This window comes from Petromyzon marinus, chromosome 31 (genome assembly GCF_048934315.1).
Source record: "Petromyzon marinus isolate PM22_M1 ecotype Great Lakes invasive population chromosome 31, UKy_Petmar_22M1.pri1.0, whole genome shotgun sequence".
NCBI classification, from domain to species: Eukaryota; Metazoa; Chordata; class Hyperoartia; order Petromyzontiformes; family Petromyzontidae; genus Petromyzon; species Petromyzon marinus.
Window position 1 is genome coordinate 7,496,253 of NC_133697.1, and position 16,293 is coordinate 7,512,545.

The 16,293-nt window shown below is 46.7% G+C and overlaps 1 protein-coding gene across 6 annotated transcripts in view; it reads right to left on the reverse strand.

The window, feature by feature from the left end:
• Window positions 1-16,293, reverse strand: part of LOC116947743 (uncharacterized) — a 60,508-nt gene that overhangs the window by 31,103 nt on the left and 13,112 nt on the right. For 4 of the 6 annotated variants that reach the window (XR_004403722.2, XM_032963801.2, XM_032963802.2 and 1 more), the window contains 8 exons: window positions 12,212-12,352; window positions 10,780-10,908; window positions 8,553-8,735; window positions 7,052-7,153; window positions 4,992-5,177; window positions 4,297-4,401; window positions 2,847-2,978; window positions 1,564-1,701 (listed from right to left, as the gene is read on the reverse strand). Coding sequence is in view for 5 of the 6 variants with exons in the window: in XM_032963801.2 (XP_032819692.2) it covers window positions 1,564-1,701; window positions 2,847-2,978; window positions 4,297-4,401; window positions 4,992-5,177; window positions 7,052-7,153; window positions 8,553-8,735; window positions 10,780-10,908; window positions 12,212-12,352 (1,116 nt within the window). In the remaining variant the exon portion in view is untranslated. Of the gene's footprint in view, window positions 1-1,563; window positions 1,702-2,846; window positions 2,979-4,296; window positions 4,402-4,991; window positions 5,178-7,051; window positions 7,154-8,552; window positions 8,736-10,779; window positions 10,909-12,211; window positions 12,377-16,293 lie in introns of all 6 variants that reach the window. The other 2 variants (XM_032963803.2, XM_076070807.1) reach the window with 2 other exon arrangements.

The window sequence follows — 16,293 nt, forward strand, 5'->3', positions numbered from 1 at the left end:
CAAGGGGCATAAACGAAGTGGGCAGGGCTCGTGATGTTAATGTGAGAGATTAGCATGTTAATGGGAGATCGCTGCGTCGAGGTCGGCGCGTGGAGGTGGCCACGTTGGCGCGAGAAATGCAACCTTCTTACGTGAAACGGGAGAGCCGAAGCCACGGAGAAAAAATAAAAAAAACTAACATCGGAAGGTGGCAGGATGGGAACGTCACAGCCGGTGATGACTTAAACTGGTTGATGACGTCTTTCCAACGATTGCCGGGTCTGCACCCAATCCTCTCGGTTGAAATTGTGTCCGTGTATACGGATGGGTTCATGAACGAATCTTTGTTGATAGCCAATGGGCTCACATTAACATCGCATTAACATCAGAATATCACTCGTTTTACTTTACCGTCGGCCGTCTCGCCAAACAAGCAAATCGTTACTGGTCAAAAACGCCAAGGCGTCTGCGACAATCGCTCGGGGCCCTTTGCTGCAAACGCCACAGCGGTTGAGGGTAGTGCATGGCTGTTAGCGGGAAGGGGGGGGGGGCAAAGGGTGGGATGGCGGGAGTAACGGGTGCGATTCTTTCGGCGAGTTTTTTTCTCTCCCCACTTAAATGTTTTTTTTGTTTTAACAGCCTCCGGTTTCTTAACGGGTGCCACATTCCTGCCGTGCCTACGCAAAATAATACAGCGTGCTGTTTGTACATAAACAACCACCACCCCCCCCACTTCCACCCCAAATAAATGACAGAAGTATTTATATTCTGTGTGTCCACGCAACGTTACAAATCGACGGCCGCGCATCGTAGCGCTAACTCGGGAAATTTAAATGAAGCCCGTCCGTCAGCGAAAACAACACGACAATGAATATTCCAGTGACGCAGATATTTCTAGCTGCAGGCTGAGAGGTCTACACAGAAGGTTTGGAAAGTGCGGCTGGCAAAAACTTAAAAAGGCCGGTCTCATCGCAAACGGTGGTGGATGCTACAAGATCTAAGTGGCGAGGACAGTGAGAACTCTGGGCTGGCAGAAACCGCGAAAAGGCACGGTAGGTGGGGTTTGGAGGGGGGCGTAGCAGGAAGAGGAATCTGCGCAGGGAGTGAGGAGGGCAGCGTGAAGGGACAGGTGGGTTTCCTTTGGGTGGCGGCAATGGCCGGGGCACCGCTAACAAAAATATTAGTGCACACGAGTAACGGTGAACAGTGGTCTTCTTCTTTCGTATGGATTAATAGTAATTTTACATTTGTTATCCACTCAATTGTCTGTCCATTCTTCCTTTAAAAGGAGTGAAGGCATCAGCAGAGTGTTTGCGATGCGGGTCGTTTGGGATTCGTTGCCGCACTCGCAGGCCTCCGAATCTTTGATGCTCCATTCGTGCATCGGGTGGCCGCATCGGCAATGCCTGGTCCCGATTCAGATGGCGGTCGACCATTGTGTGCCGTCTGCTTCACCAGTGGATCTCAAAGATAACCAACCGACATCATTCTAAAGGGGTAGGCCATTGTGTGTGTCCCTGTCACGATCAACTTTTTTTTTGCCAAATGCTAAAACGGTTGGGCAACAGTGAACCGCGGCTTTACCAGCTTGCGTACGCCTACGCGCGGAGCGTCGCCGTGTTTGGAAGCACCGAGGATCCACAACTCCTCCTCGGCCTCGGCGGCGAGCGTCTGGAGCCGGCGTGTTTCACCTGCACGCCACTCAGCCTTGGCCAGCGCAGCCTGAAAAAATTAAAACGAAAAGACGCTGGCCTCAAGGGGGGTAAAAACATTTTTCTTGCGGTGGTGTGGAGGGTGGAAATGGGACAGCCAGGGGATAAAATGCACCGTGCACACTTATGGAAACTAAGATAAGCCTGTAAATAATCTATTATTATTTCAACATTACTCTTTATTATTTTTGTTACGCAAAAGCATCTCCCCCCCCCACTCTGCTTGCCAAACTTTAATTCGTTACAAAGCATTATCGTCGACATGCACGGATAAGTCCACGCCATTAAATGTATATCTTTATTTTTAGTTTCAGCACTTGCTTGGTTAAGCCATAGCTTTGAAGGCAGCTGTAACAGGCTATCTACTGCGACGCCTGGAAAATATTACGTCCGTCCGTTTGATTACGGAAACTTGTTCTTTTCTTAAAAACAAAACTCCCTAAAGCCAATCACGGCAAAACTTACCACCCCGCTTACCAACAATCAGTGCCCGTATCTGGATAGTTTTGTGGGGCAAGATTACAATTGAAGCAGTTAACGATTTACTTAATGAAAGTAAAGTATAATATTGCACTGTGTGCTAGGGCGACGAGCACATGGTGTGTTAGAACATGCAAGCTTGGGTATACACTAGCGTGCCGAATGTATGCGTCGATTTGCGCGCTGGCGTTTTTTTTTTAAGGCACACATTTCCTACCACGATCGAATTGCTTTAAAAATAGAGGCTTCGACAAGTGTAGTGTACAGTCAGCAGCAATGACCGCACGAAACAAACACAAATTTTTTTCTGCATATTTGGCGAAAATTCCAGCTCTGAGGATTAAAATGTAGGTTTTACTGTAATGTCACGAGCATCACTCTCATATGCGGAGTGGGTGCGGAGGTGCTGCCCTCTACTTGTTGTACCAGAGGTCACCTTGAGGGTATCTCAGAGGTAGCTCTGTGATATCCGATTCTGTGGACCCGTTCTCTAACACGAGGGTGCACTGCTCTGCGAGAGACTTTAATGGATTTTCTTCTCATAACATAATGTTGAAAAAAGCACATCGGGATAAAATTAGGAAAATAACTATTACTTTTTATGTTAGGCTCCGTCACAATGACCTGGGTTGCCAGCTTGTATTTTTTATTTCTCTATCGGTTTCATCAACACACCTGCAGTGCAGCGCATTGCTGTTCGGTCACATCTTGCAGATGTACGATCGCTTCTCGGAGAACGGAACATGTGCCAGCCCTCGGGAGCCGAGCCACTTGTTCTGCCAGAGTGCTGAGCTTGTCCAAGAGCCGCTGGAGAGTGGGGTGGTGGGGATAGGTGGAGGAAGGAGAGACGGGCATGAGTGTGGGGGGCATCGGCGGAGTTAATCTATTACAGAGATGGGAATACAAGAACGTAGTTCATTGGGTTAATAATAGTGCTTTGTTCTTGTTGGTCAAAATTTACAGAAGACTTTGCAAACAATAATGAACAAGATTAATAAACGTGGGGTAACCCTTCAAACTGGGTTGTTATTATTACGGGGAAAAAATAGAAACTGGGGGGTGGAATTTAATTTTACATGAACATCGTTGTGCAACTGTGAATGGCAGCGATCCCAAAGACTCTAAATATTTGGGAGGAAAATATGTGGCCAAGGCTAGCTTGTACAGATCCAGCCCTGGCGAGTTCATTAGGGTGCAATGCATCCCACCTGCATTCACTCAGCAAGGAACGTTGTTAACAAACATCTCTCAACACATTCGTCAATAAGCACGTTGTTACGTTGGCAAGGAAGGATGCTCAAGACACGTTTTTCACACACCAGGCACGCCAACTGGAGCCACGAATTATTGCACACTTATTAAATGCAAGTTTCAGGTAACCACAAGTCAGTATTGCGCAACAAATACTTTTGGTTGAAGTTACCGGACCTTGAAACGACGTTAGTTATCTTCTTTGTTAGTTGTATAGATAACTTTAGTTATCATCTTAGGCAAGCTTGACCCGATTTGCTATCAAACCAAGGTTGAGATGCAGTACGTGTTAAACTTAACAATATATGTATAAATACACACACACACCTATATACAGTATTCCGAAATGTTGCCTCGGAAGTAAGAGACACATCATTTACAGAATGTTTTGCAAGCTTTGATTGTAAAAGAGGGGAAATGTACAGAAGCGAACCGTCACCCGACTGTGAATAAAAGGTTGCTCCGTTTCAGAGTTAGTGTGCTTGCCTGGCCACACCCGAAATCCCAGAATGCGAAGCAACTGCTTGCTTGTTGTAGGTGTTCAAAATCCTTTTGACAATCTCGCCGAGAACTGAACTAAACAAAACTTCAATAAATAATTGAAATTTATAAAAAAAAATTCTAAATGTTTTATAAACTCAACTTTTTTTTATTTTACCGGGTAAGACCCAGGCGATAATGTCAGGGTCAAGACAACCGCACAAAAGAAAATAATTATAACTGAGAAGTGTCTCCTGCTCATGGAGTGACTGGCGAATAAAAAAAAAAATCTCAGTCAACTTCGCCTTCCGTTTGTGAACTTAAGCAAGCACGGTGATCAATTGTTTCGTATTTAAAAAAAGAAATGAAGACAAAAGTGGGAAATTGAACAAACCCTTCGGAGGGCCAGCTGTGGAGCTTGTCCACAGGCGTTCAGTGCTGGGGAGGAGAGCTGCGACTCCAGCAGCTGGAATTCTGCCTCCATTGCCGCCAACTCATCCTGTGCGACACGAAGAAGGGTCCCGGTCGGCACGCGAGCCTTACCCCACGTATCCGCAGCTTCAATCAACATCTCCTTTTGGTCAATCCTCGGACTGGTTGGACGAGGGCATTTTCCCACGTCACGTCGATCGAGGGGGGGTTTTGTTTTGGCCGTGGGCCTGGCGGTGGCGCGTTCGCTGCTTGTGCAAAGTCCTACAGGCCACCCTGGTTATAACCGCTGGTGTATTTAAAAAAAAAAAAACCGTGCCGTCCGTTCATGGAGGATGTTAAAGATGGGCCCCATCTTATTTCACTCGAAAAGAGGAGGCCCATTTGTGCGCTGGCATCATGTTTCAAATTTGACCAAATTTGAACTCAATTACCCACAGGTTTCTCAACTGCAATTACGCAGTAACATCGTCCCCCACCCCCCACAACCTGCCACTGGCAGGCTTTTTCCGTCCACGAAACATGAAACCTTCACCATAGTCCTGCGCTATAAGAACGGCGCGAATAGCAAATGTACCAATGTATTACCATCGAACTCCATTATTATTATTTTTATTGGTGAACCGCGGCAGTGATGCGATGGCGTGCAGCGGCGCTCACCTTGCTGGGCCCGCACAAGCGACGCAGACGAGCCTGCAGCGTGCCGTGCTGCGTCGTGGTGCGCTGGTCCAGTTCGGAGACCTGCTGCACCAGGCGCTCCACGGAGCATGCCTCGGAGAGGGCGTCCACGCACTCCACCATGGCCTCCAGGCCGGCCAGCACCTCGCTCGACTGCTCCAGCAGGGCCTGAGAACGAGAAGGCCGGCAAGTCGAGCGACCCGCACCGCCAAAGCCGCCATCAACAACGCCGCTTCTTGCCGAGATGACCGGTGAGCGTAACGGATGGATCGGAGGGGAAATTTGGCGGCAGTTCGCAATAGTGGACATCTGTGAAAAAGAGCTTCATCGCTGCATCGGATTCCTCGAGTATAAATACATTATTCTGTTGTTATTACTATTATTTTAGTCCCATTCTACGTGACTTTACCGAAAGAACCCAGAAGATGAATCCCTGCAGTCACGAAAGCTTTAAATTGCAATAAAAACATATTTTATGATTTTTATTCATTATTATTACTTTTTACGTATATTTTATACAACCAAGCAAAGCAAAGATTGCGGAAAATGGTTTATAATTAGTGTTGTAATGCTCGTTCTCATGAACTAAATGACGTATTTATGTATATGAGGAAATTATTTTTCACTGTATGTAGCGGACCATGCTAATCAGAGGTGCAGGGGAAGGACAAACTAAACACAAAAAAGCAGTTCTAAAAAAAACCAGTTTCATGACAATAGTTTCGCTTCCTGTGCATTCAACAAGTTCCCGTGCATTTGAACATATGGACGAGGCAGCTTCTGCAGCGGTGTTGCAAATGTCTTTATGAAATAGAGGAAAGAAGGGTTAAAGGTTTGAGGAGTATGTCTTTAATTTATTGTACAAATGCTGTTTATCAGAAACTAAGTGACAATCGCTCATTGTGTACTTACAGTCAGGTCAACGATCAGGGGGCCAAGCAGAACGGTGGAAAATTTCACAGCTGTAGTCAACCATCGATAATATACTTAATTAAGTTAGGTAACGTATAATTTGAGGAAAAAGCTTACATATTTAGCGCAAACGCCCGTTATCGTTAACCGAATAACATGACTCAATGCAAACGTCCCCTTTGTTCTCACTCGGTTGAAAGGGAATCCAGACAAGTTTTGCGGAAGTTGTTTATCGTAAAATTTCGGGAAGTGCGAGGAAAAAATAATATCACTTCATGAAATGAACGAGAACACGAATATAATAACGCTCTTTAAATTACCCTGGAAATTATCACCGAGTTTCGATAAATCTCTTTTTTTTTCCCCCATTCGGGACAAGCATTCTTTACGTTTGGTCAAATGCCACAAATGAGTGGTTGGGCACGTGGGAGGAAACCAGAGAACCCATAGCGAAACCAATCGTGCATACATACGAACGAGATGATAACACTCCAACAACATCTGACATTCTCAGTCAGGCTTGCATCCAAGTTCGAACTAGGCCCAAACCTGCTTAGCTGTGGAGATTCAATGAGATCTGGTATATTTAGGGTGATTTGATTAAATTAATACATTTCATATGTAGGCTTTCACAACGTGTGTTGTGATTCATAATTGGTTTCTTTTTGGGTTAGATCATGCAGGTATAGTTTTCAACTATAAACCTGACACCACCCGACAGTCTCTCGAATCAATGTGTCACGTCATGGGCAAATGTGCCGATTGATTGTGTTCCAAGACACCATGGAAATGTTGAAAAGCAAGCAAAGCTTTTACAACTTTATTCGACACTATTTCCATCGAAAACATCCAGCATCATCTGGTGTTAACAAAAGCTCAGCAAACAAAAGCTAATAAACGGCATAAGGGTCGCAGAGATACATCGTTGTTTGACTTGCTGCACCAAGAGATCCGAATAAACCGGTGACCAGTGAACTAACCATTAGTCAATGGCAGCACACGGGCTTATATTTCTCCACAGTAAATTTTAGAGCTTTATTTATTTATTTATCGGTCTTTACCTTGCATACCAGTGATCCATTCTCCACACCCGTGGGATGTGGATGAAATACGAACGCAAATTAATTCACCTGATGCGCGCCGATGTCGTCAGCGTCCACAGCTTGCGCCTTCTCCACCCACTTGAGCACGAACCTACGTCGCGATTCGTACTGCTCCATCAGAGACTCGGCCTGCCGATTCAGACAGATGAGGGGGTTACCACCCACTGGTCGATCCGTTGGAGGCGCGGGGTGGCCGATAACAAAGCACGACACCATTCTGCGCGTGTCGACGTGGGGAGGAGGGCTCCCCGGCTGACATCCAAAATCCACCACGTGTGCGCACGGTTGGCTGCGTACGGTGCAAAAGAAGTTCAACATGCATGTGTGCGTCATCACCACTTGCGGGGACACTTACGGCATCCGCAGGGGACTAAGATTGGGTATTCGAGTATCTGCAGTGCTATCCCCAAATGTTTCCATTGAACTGCAAAAAATTGTGGATAAATGAATGAATTTGCCAAATGACTCCACTTAAGTGCAATTCGTTTTGTGGATAATCCCAGACAATAGGAATAGAGGCAAGGATAGCAAGAGTTTTTTGCGGACCATACAACTCATGCAGATAACAGGAGTCGCAGGTGATAGGTTTGTAGATAAGGGGAGTTCTCTACTGTATAGAGGCAACACTGGACCCATGGACATCAGTCACCATGCTGGGACACCCGAAAATGACACATCGGTGGTATCCAAGGGTTTCCTCATCGGTGTGTACATGTGTGCGAGTGAGTGTGATCATGTACGAGTATATGTGTGCGCGCGATTGCGGTAGTGCAGCGGTTGACGCGCTGCACGCCAAAACCGTCAACCTGAGTTCGATTCCCGCTCGCGACCAACATCGGTGACGATTATCTGAATGAGTGTCTGGTGCTGTGTGTAAACATTGGCACTGAGGAGTCAAAGGCAGCTGGGCATGACGATGGCGACCCATCTCTTCGTGTGCCATGACAGCCTTCATATATCGTTGCTAACAGCACTTGCCGTAAAAGTCTGTTCAGGCTATACGGGGGATTTTTGTCTTAATATTTTGTGATTCCAAACACAAGTACAACACGTGCAAGAGAAAAACTGCAGTCATATTCCCCCCCCTCCCCCCCCAGATTTCCGCTCAATCTATCCCTCGAATCCAAGATGGCTAAATCAGAAGTGGCTAAACCAAGAGTGGTTAAACTTTTCGGTGAAAAATGTTGAAACTGCCAAAACAGAGGTGGGCAATGAGCTACAGTAAGTAGTCTCACAATAATCCATGGAACGACCAGGAAAGAAAAAAACACAGCTGATGGGTAAAACAGTAAAATATACAAAAAAATAGGTTATAACAGGGTCAAAAAGTGCTGCTCATTTTCTCAATAGGGAGAATCGGCCGAGGGCACTGTCAGCGAGCAACCAACTCACATTTCAGACACCGGTGAAGAGAGGACAGGGGGACCTGAGAGAGGTGGCAGAAATGTGTCGGGCAAAACATTCTATTCATTCAAACATATAGATCTTCCCTCCCAGACTCGCGGCGATGCACAAGCGGCGCACTTGCCCTCCTCAGCTTGGCTGTGCGACGCTCCGCCTGGCTCCGCAGAACGTTGTACAGCTGCGCCAGGGTGAAGGCGGCTTCGCCCAGGCCCGGCGCCCTCTCCGGATGCTGCCCCTCGTAGTCCTGCATCGCCGCCTCTAGCAGCGCCATGCGCTGGTGCCAGCAATCCAGCTCGTCCCACACCCACTGCCCGGCACGCACGACCACACCGCAGCGCAACGTCAGCCGCCGTCGCTACGCGCGTTCCAGGTCTCCCATTAAAAAAAAAAAAAACACCCGAGTGCTACTTCGCCGCGCTTTTTCGCACGCAGAAGAACGCCACCAAATACTCTACACCTCTGTCACTCGATGATAATAATAATAAAAGGTAAATATTCAAATAGCCTGAATTTTTTTTTTACGTATAAGGTCATTTTTTTGTGTGTATATATAAGTTGTTAAAACGGCTTAAGCAATATGGAAATTATATGATTTACTCTTAAATGTACCGCACATTATTGTGACTGTTGAGAAACTTGAATGGGGCTTAGGGGGGCACGTCGATGGAAGGGATGACAGCCGCCGGTCGAGGCTCACGACAGGGATACAGCCAAAGGTGGAAACAAGTCCTGGGGCACGTCCACCGCGAATATGGAGCGATGCAACCAGCTCGCACGTGCAAGTGCTCCATGGATCGTTACATCGCAGGACCATGAGAGGTGACGATGGCTTGGCGAGGCCTTCATCCAGCAGTGCATCGATCGCGGCCGATGATGTTGAATGTAAAAATTATATATATACACTCCTTCTATTTCGCAATTCCCTGGGATCTGTGCCATTATTGTAAACCTGGCCTGTGATTCAAGACAGTGACAAGCTGGTACAGAGACAATTATCATGTCCTGCGGCGATCTATCAAAGCAGCAGCCACCAGTCAGTGGTGCCACAGGTGCACCCCACCGCAACCACATTTAGGGTGACATTCACAGCGACAAGCAGAAATGCATTTGCTCACCGCACGCCAAAGGCAATATCCAAGGGTAATGCTGTGCGGCTTTAAAAAAATAAGTTAAGAACGAGGTTAAAATAAAACTATGCTTTGGCCGTGAAGTTTCATCACTGGATGAAATAGGAGCACAGTAAAGAATCCCGAAGAAAACACCGAGGAGCACTCTTAAACGGCTCAGAATCGCTTGCATATTAATTCGCTCCCGCGAAAGCCTTCCATCCTTATTTACTTGATTGGGGGGGGGGCGGAAACACGTAGCAACATCGCCGCCTACTGGCAGATGATACTCGTCCGTGAAATGTCACGCATTCATGATGGAATACTAAATGTAACTAAACTATAATTACGACTGTTGACCAATTGGGTGACACAGTGGCAGAGTACATGGCTCGCAAAGTCATAACTCTGCGAGTTCCAATTCGAGCCAGGGGGTCGGACTCAGTCCTTCATCGCTACTAGGTCAACAAAATGTACCGGTAGCAGTTTGTGTGGGGGTGGAGGGAAGTCAGCAGTTGTCATTATTTGAAAATACTCGTTACTGCCATCGATATGTGCGGGAGATGAGTTCCGCCACGGACTTTTCTTTCAGCTTTCACCCGAGTCAGTCAAGAAACGTGATAACACCCACCCACTGCGAAAATGTGACGGGACAAGTGTCGTCTTTAAAATGTCGTACGGCGTGTATTAGGCGCATACTATGTCCATCGGAACTGGAAAAATGGGACCTCATCTCTCCGAAGGACTTTGATAAAGTTCTGAGAATCATTATCAACTCCGAGGGAAAAATGTAGGGTCCTTGGTGCTTGAAGGCTAGCGAAACAGAGCCCCTAAAAGCACCCAGGCCAACTCTGATATCAAAACAAGATGTGTTGGCAATCTTTTGCGAGTGTTTGTGTGTTATATTATTCAACCCTGAAATGTATAAATGGCTTAGCTGCAGTTTCTGAATCCCATTCGTACAATTAATTACCATGTACAGCTCAACATCGCTTTTGGGGCATGGCAAACACTCAAAACAAATCAATGTATTTATTCTATTACAGGGTCCCACCGAGCGAGATCCGGAATCAGAAAAACAAAGTCTCTTTACGAGGACAGTTTAATAAACACACGTCAAAATACAAGCCGTCCAACGCAGCAGTTACGTTCATCAAGAAGGGTTTGCTGACGTCCAATGCCAATTAACGTTGCATCTGCCAGTGAATTCTTCTACCAGTGATGCGGATTAAGCGTCGTCCTTGCCTGCAAATCTTTCATGGCCACGGCGATATGCGTGGCCTTCGTCTCCAGCTTTCGCGCGATTCTCTGCAGTCCCTCCTCGATGTCGCAAATCGAGCTTTCGAACTCTTTTAAGGCGCCGCTCCACTCCTGCTGTCAGTGCCATCGTTTGCAGTGTGAGAAAGGACAACGCCGTAACTCAGAAACCGAAGGACTCCTCTATTTCGGGGACAACGAGATTCTTATTCGGACGTTGACATTTGCGCAAGCCATAAGTTAGGATTGTTTTTTTCTTATATGTGTGCGTTAAAATGTATCCTAAAATGTTGAAATTGGTACAGAATCTGACAAGAACGGTGGGGGGGGGGGGGGTGGGAATGTGTTAAATTTAAAGTTTATGTCTGTGGTTTACAAAATGGGGTTTATTATTACTACTGGAACCGGTGATTTCCGCGAATTCACCATGTGTGCTGGCTCGGTCATAAACCTACTGAGAAATAGAATGACATCCAGCAAATGGGCAAGATGAGTTAACGTTGGTGGTTTGGGTATGGGTGGTGGGGGGGGATAACAGAGTATATTCATATTAACAATGCAGGAGTGAATTTCATACCATGCCTCCATTACATATATATTTTATATAGTGTCATGAACAAAAAAAATTAAGTACAGGGACGTGTTCCCTCTCATAAATCAGGAAATTGCCACGATCCATTGCTGGCAGAATTATAAGAACCGCTGTTCGCCACTAAGTGGCAGTGACGTCACCACGGAGCTAGTGCCAGGTTAGGTACACACACACACACAGAGTGTGTCCGATGACAGGCCAAGAGTGTCGGTCAGTGTTAAATTTTGCTCACGGAATTAGTGACAAAAAATATTCGTCAACATTTTTGTTAGATCTATAAATTCAGTCAAAGATGACTGTGAGCCAATGGACATCATTAAGGTGCGACGTTGGCCACAACTTGCTGCCCACCAAAGAGCACAGCGTGATTCGACTGCAATGAGACGAGTTAACGAGTCTGAATGAAGGCTCAGATTAAGATAGTCTAGTTATTAGAGACTGCAGTGACTCCATGGCCAGACATGGTAATTGGCAATTTTATTTACGGAGTTCTCAGAATTGACCGGCGATAATATTGATGGGGGTGGTAATCGCACTCCCCTCACGCCAACATTTAATAACACAGCGTGGACTAAACTTTAACTGCTACAGGCGACCAGATTAACAGAACGAACAAACTGGAATCCAGAGTCTTGGCTGTAACGTCAAAGATTTCTGGTCGAATAGACGAAGAGAATGGCGAAATTAAATCCACAGACAGAGACTTGACTACAGCTCGGCGGGCTGCCGTCGGCTGGACTTAGGAGGCCTGTAAAACTAAGATTGTAAAAAGAAACCGGCTAAATTGGCATTGTTGTAGCCGGGAGCAGGAGGATTGAGTGCCCTCACCTTGGTGGGCGAGTAGGCTTTTGGCTCCACCTGGTGGTGTCCGCCGACCCACGCCGATGCCAGCCAGCTCTCGCACGAGTCCTGGTACCCTGCCGGCGATGGGGGCAGCCCACCGCCTTCTTCGGCTTCCACATGCAAACCCTAAACACACACGCACAAAGATCCCTGTAATAGCCCAAACAGACCGTAGGGACGAGTGCTGTTAAGCGAGCAACTATGAAGGCCGGCCACGGCACACGAAGGGTGCGGGTGGCCAGCACGACGCCCGACCGCCTTTTTCTCCCCAGCGGCAATGTTTACACACCGCATGTAGGTTCTCATTTTAGTCCGAGTTAAACTAGGGGAGGCCCAGGAGCGGCTCAGATCATTGTCATTGTCGACAGTGAGAGGGAATCGAACTCGGGTCATCGGGTTCGTAGAGCAGCGCGCTGACCGCTACACTACCGCTTCCCACATACACGCGCACACACAAAAAGACAAAGATCCCCCATATAGCCTTAACATACTTTAGGGGCAAGTGCTGTTAGCGAGCACCTATGAAGGCCAGAACAGCATACGAGGGAGTGGGTGGCCAGCACCACGCCCGGCCACTTTTGTCTCCCTTGTGGCAATGTTTTTACACACTGCACCAGGTACTCATTTGAGGCTGAGACGATCTAGGGAAGTCCCAGAACCGGTTCAGATAATCCGTCACCGGTGTTGGCCGTGAGCGGGAATCGAACCCCAGTCGCCAGGGTCATAGCGCAGCGCGCTAACCGCTACACTACCGCTCCCCACTACACACACACTCACACAGATTACCCCACACCCCGTCATTCAGTCAGACAGTGGAGGGCAAAGCGCTGGGCGATGGCGGCCACCCTCGAAGGCCGACTTTAGTGCTGCGGGCTCCCTCCCTGCCAGTAGCTGCTACACTTCCGGAAGCGCCGATGCTTGTGCACCGCCACGATGGCAAGATGTTAACTGCCTCGCCTTGTTTACAGGAGGTCGTGGGTTCGATCCCTACCCTGATGCCTGCTGTAAATTTGGAATTTGCATGTCCTCTCCTATCCGCATGGCCACGTGAATTTTTTCCCTCCAGGTCCTCCGGTTTTTCCCTCCACAATGAGAATCGTGCATTTAGAGTATTTGGCTGCTCTAAATGTCCACGTGATAAACCACTTTGTTGGGCTATCATATGCAGCCATGTCGCTTCTGAGAAAGTGCTATACAGCTCAGTGGACCTTACCGGGTAAAATAAAATAGTTAATACAGTAGCAGTTTAGTCATACATCCTACCTGTTGCTGCAGTCATTTTCATATAGGTCAACATACCAAGGGAGACCAGACAGTTGCGGTTAATGCCTAGATGGCAAATTAATGGATTACCTATAGTGTCATTATTATTGGCTTTTACTTTAGTTTCCAACATTATCTGTATTGCGAGTATAATCATTCTTGATTTATCTTCTTTGGTTCTTTCGGTAAAGTCACGTAGAATGAGAATAAAATAATAAATTGATAAAATAAAATAACACAATAATATTCTCACGACGTTTCGGCCACAACACAAGCGGCCTTCATCAGGTGAAGGGACGAGACTGTCTGGTAGGACAGCGCTTGATTTATCATTGCTATTATTATTGGTTTTTACTGTATTATATTCCAATTAGATTATATCGTTACGTGTAAGTTTAGTTTTTTCAAGTATAGGGCTTTGAGATATTTCAATAATGGCTTTTTAAAAGAGATTATTATTTTAATAATTATTATATTAAATGAAGATCATTATATTAGTCAAATTTATCGTTACATCGCAGAATCATGAGAGGTGGCGACGGCTGGGGAAGGCCTTTATCCAGCAGTGGATTGAGCATGGATTTGATTAAATATTAATCTTCATCATGTCCAGTCCTGCATATTTTACTTGCTTGAAATCAAGGGGGGTTGGGAGCAATCACGCAAAAGAGTGAAGTATGGTCAAACAACCCCTACTACCAAACAAGCATGGGGTGCACCCTTCATCGAGTAGTGGAATGACAAATGGCTATGCAGTGTTACTATAATTACGGATTATGGTAAATAATAAACATTGCATCATGGCTTTATTTCACAAGTCATAACAATATTTGATAAGAAGAACATGAAAGAAGTGAAAGACAAAAAAAGGCAAAACAACTCTGGCTGTTGTTTTGGAGATGGTCCCCAGATACAGACAGTGCCCTGTGTTCCATGTGTGAAGGAGGCTGTGGAATGTCAAGGCGAGTTTTTGCTGTCATCAAGTGGTTCTGAGCCAATTCTGTGGACACAGTCTCTCACATGAGCGGGCATCTTTTACGAAAAGATAAACATGCTTTGCCATTTTTTATGGGGGCATTTGAGAGATTGGAAACAGTTCCATATTTACGCGATTACACCCCAGCCTTCAGAGCCACGCTTTTACCCAGGGCTGCCTCGACTTTTCACTTACCCACTAAATTGCTCGCAAATGCCGGCAAACGGTACGCCGGGTGTTATATCACTTTAATTGCACAGGGCTCGCGCAGCACACAGATTGAACACATTTCGTAGAAGGAGTAAAATCGGCGCACAAAACACAATTTATTTTGCTACACACGCCAAGCTAGATTCGATAAATAAATAAAAAGCGGCATATGGTTCGAATAACTACGCAACATAAAAAAAACAGACATCCCTCTGCCGAAAAACATCGAGGGCTTCTTGCGGAAAATTAAAAGCACTCAAGCTGGCTGACGTGGGCACACAATGTACGCACTTACACGGCAATAATCTAACCCCACAGTAGTGCCCCATCCCTCCTCACCCATTACTTGTTTTTACGAGAGCCTTCGCTCAATCTTGACCGTGGGCGAGTTTTTCACTTCCGTCGTTGGGGGAACTTAGCGACGGGGGGTTATTGGCCTTCGCGTGCATCTCCCCCCTCCAAACCCCCCCGTGCTGAGGGACTGAGCTGTGTGACGCGGGGGGGGGGGGTCATTAGGGTGTGTCTGGTCATGACTGCCGATAGGTGAACGCTCTTCAAAATAAACACTTTGAAACAAAGCGTTGCCGTTTCACAAAGCTCCGGTGCCCATCTGCCGTGGAGTCGCTCTATTTCTCAGGAGGACAGAACACGAACGCAGAGTATCTATTCATTGTGTTTGTCTATCCAGTCCCCCCCTCGTTACGACCAAGGGAGGGAGAGGGACAGGCCGCTGGCTACACCCCCCCCCCCACCCCCCTACACCGAACCGTGCGTGCTGCACCTCGCTCCGGGAAATCGGCGGATTATTGGGCTGGCCGTTCTAGGTGCAATCTTAGGGAAACGTGGGAACGCCGAAACGTCGTAATCGCCAAAATTACACGGTTGCTTCATTAAAAAAAACAATCGTGCTGTACGCCGACGCAACGAGGCATAACGACTCCGTTAGCACTGAAGATGACCGAGTCAACAAACAAGCGCACGGCAGTGGAACTGCGCCAATTATTGCGCCTGCCGCAGAGCCAGATCACGCAGACCCAACGGTTCCATTCCCACATTGACCAAGAATTTTTATTTATTTCTGCGGACTGCCAGAATGTGCCATTTGCTATGAACTGGTAGCCTCACACTCGCATCATTGGCCAGATTCATAGCTCAGTGCTCCGACCACTTTTCCACCTTATCATCTTGCATAATAACGCACAGTAAGTTCACCTTGCAGGCATCAGGTTATGGTTTAAAGGACACATACCACGAACTGAAAACGTGAGACATGTTGTAACATGATGAGAAAAAATATCTTGCTTAACTGCTGTGTGATTGATTTCATAAAAGATCCATATTCTTTTGTCGACGTCACGTTGAATGAATGGCGTGTACATACACATTTGCACAGCGTCGCATATTATGTTTCTGGAATGCAGATACGTGGGGACAATCTTATCTTGTGTTGATTCTTTATTTTTAAAAAAATGTGAATAAGGCTGCATAGCATCCAGAAGAAGGTGTCGGTACTCCCACCTCTTAACAAGACATCTGGCCAGCATGGAAGAGTAGGCCAAATACCCTCTAGAGCGGGTGTCTAAAAGCTCCCTCTCATGGGGGCCCTTCCACCAGCAGT